At 76.1% G+C, this 1,002-nt stretch overlaps 1 protein-coding gene across 1 annotated transcript in view; it reads left to right on the top strand.

Annotated features, from left to right (window-relative positions):
• Positions 1–512: 512 nt before the first annotated feature.
• Positions 513–1,002, top strand: part of IRF2BPL (interferon regulatory factor 2 binding protein like) — a 3,026-nt gene continuing 2,536 nt past the window's right edge. The window contains exon 1 of the mRNA XM_042813606.1: positions 513–962. Coding sequence (XP_042669540.1) covers positions 562–962 — 401 coding nt within the window. The 5' untranslated portion in view covers positions 513–561. The remainder of the gene's footprint in view (positions 963–1,002) is intronic.

Below are 1,002 nucleotides of genomic sequence, written 5' to 3'. Positions count from 1 at the left end.
GCGGCGGCGCGCGGTAGCGCGCTCGGACTGCGAGACAGCGGCGAGGATGTGAGTGAGGAGCAGGCGGCGCCGCTCGCCACGCTGCTGCCGCTCCGCCGCCGCTCGGGGAAGTCGCGGCGCTCCGTCCGGGTGCTCCTCGTCGGCGGGACGGATCGGCTCGGATCGGCTCGGATCGGCGCGTAGGGAACGGAGCGCGAGCTCGGCGAGCAGCCGCGGCGAGTGGAAGGTGGCCCCCCCCCCCCTCCTCGTCTTCCTCCGAGCACCTCCGCCTCCTCCCGGAGGAGGAGCAGCGGCGGAGAGGCAGAGAGCGCCGGGAAACAGACGCGGCGAGAAGGCGACCCCCGCCCAGCCCCCCGCGGCAGCGGCAGACGCTGATCCCCTCCCCGCCGGGGCAGCAGCGCCGGGAGCGGGCGGCGGCGGCCGTCCCCGGCTAACAGCGGGTGAGCCCCGGCCGCGAGCGGCGCCCGGAGCGGGTACGGACGTTCCTTCCAGCTCCGGCCCGCGGGGGAAGAGCGAGGCGGCCCCGACAGCGGCAGCGTCGGCTCCCCGGCCAGCGGCACCATGTCCGCCGCGCAGGTGTCGTCGTCCCGGCGGCAGTCGTGCTACTTGTGCGACCTGCCCCGTATGCCCTGGGCCATGATCTGGGACTTCACGGAGCCCGTCTGCCGCGGCTGCGTCAACTACGAGGGCGCCGACCGTATCGAGTTCGTTATAGAGACGGCGCGGCAGCTGAAGCGGGCGCACGGCTGCTTCCAGGACGGCCGCTCCCCGGGCCCCCCGCCGCCCGTCGGCGTCAAGGCGGTGCCGCTCTCGGCCAAGGAGGCGGCGGCGGCGGCGGCGGCGGCCCAGCAGCAACTCAACCATGTGGACGCGTCCTCCAAGGCGGCCTCGGGGCTCTCCCAGTCCGGCCTGGAACGCTACGGGCTGAGCGCGGCGGCGGCCGAGCAGCGCGGCCGCTTCGAGTACCCGCCTCCTCCGGGCAGCCTGGGCGGCGGCCACGGC

The sequence above is a fragment of the Centrocercus urophasianus genome, unplaced genomic scaffold (genome assembly GCF_019232065.1).
Source record: "Centrocercus urophasianus isolate 14NV4802_14NV808 unplaced genomic scaffold, USGS_Curo_1.0 seq_14, whole genome shotgun sequence".
NCBI lineage: Eukaryota > Metazoa > Chordata > Aves > Galliformes > Phasianidae > Centrocercus > Centrocercus urophasianus.
The sequence above is the reverse complement of the archived record's forward strand: the minus strand, read 5'-3'. Positions and strand labels throughout refer to the sequence as shown.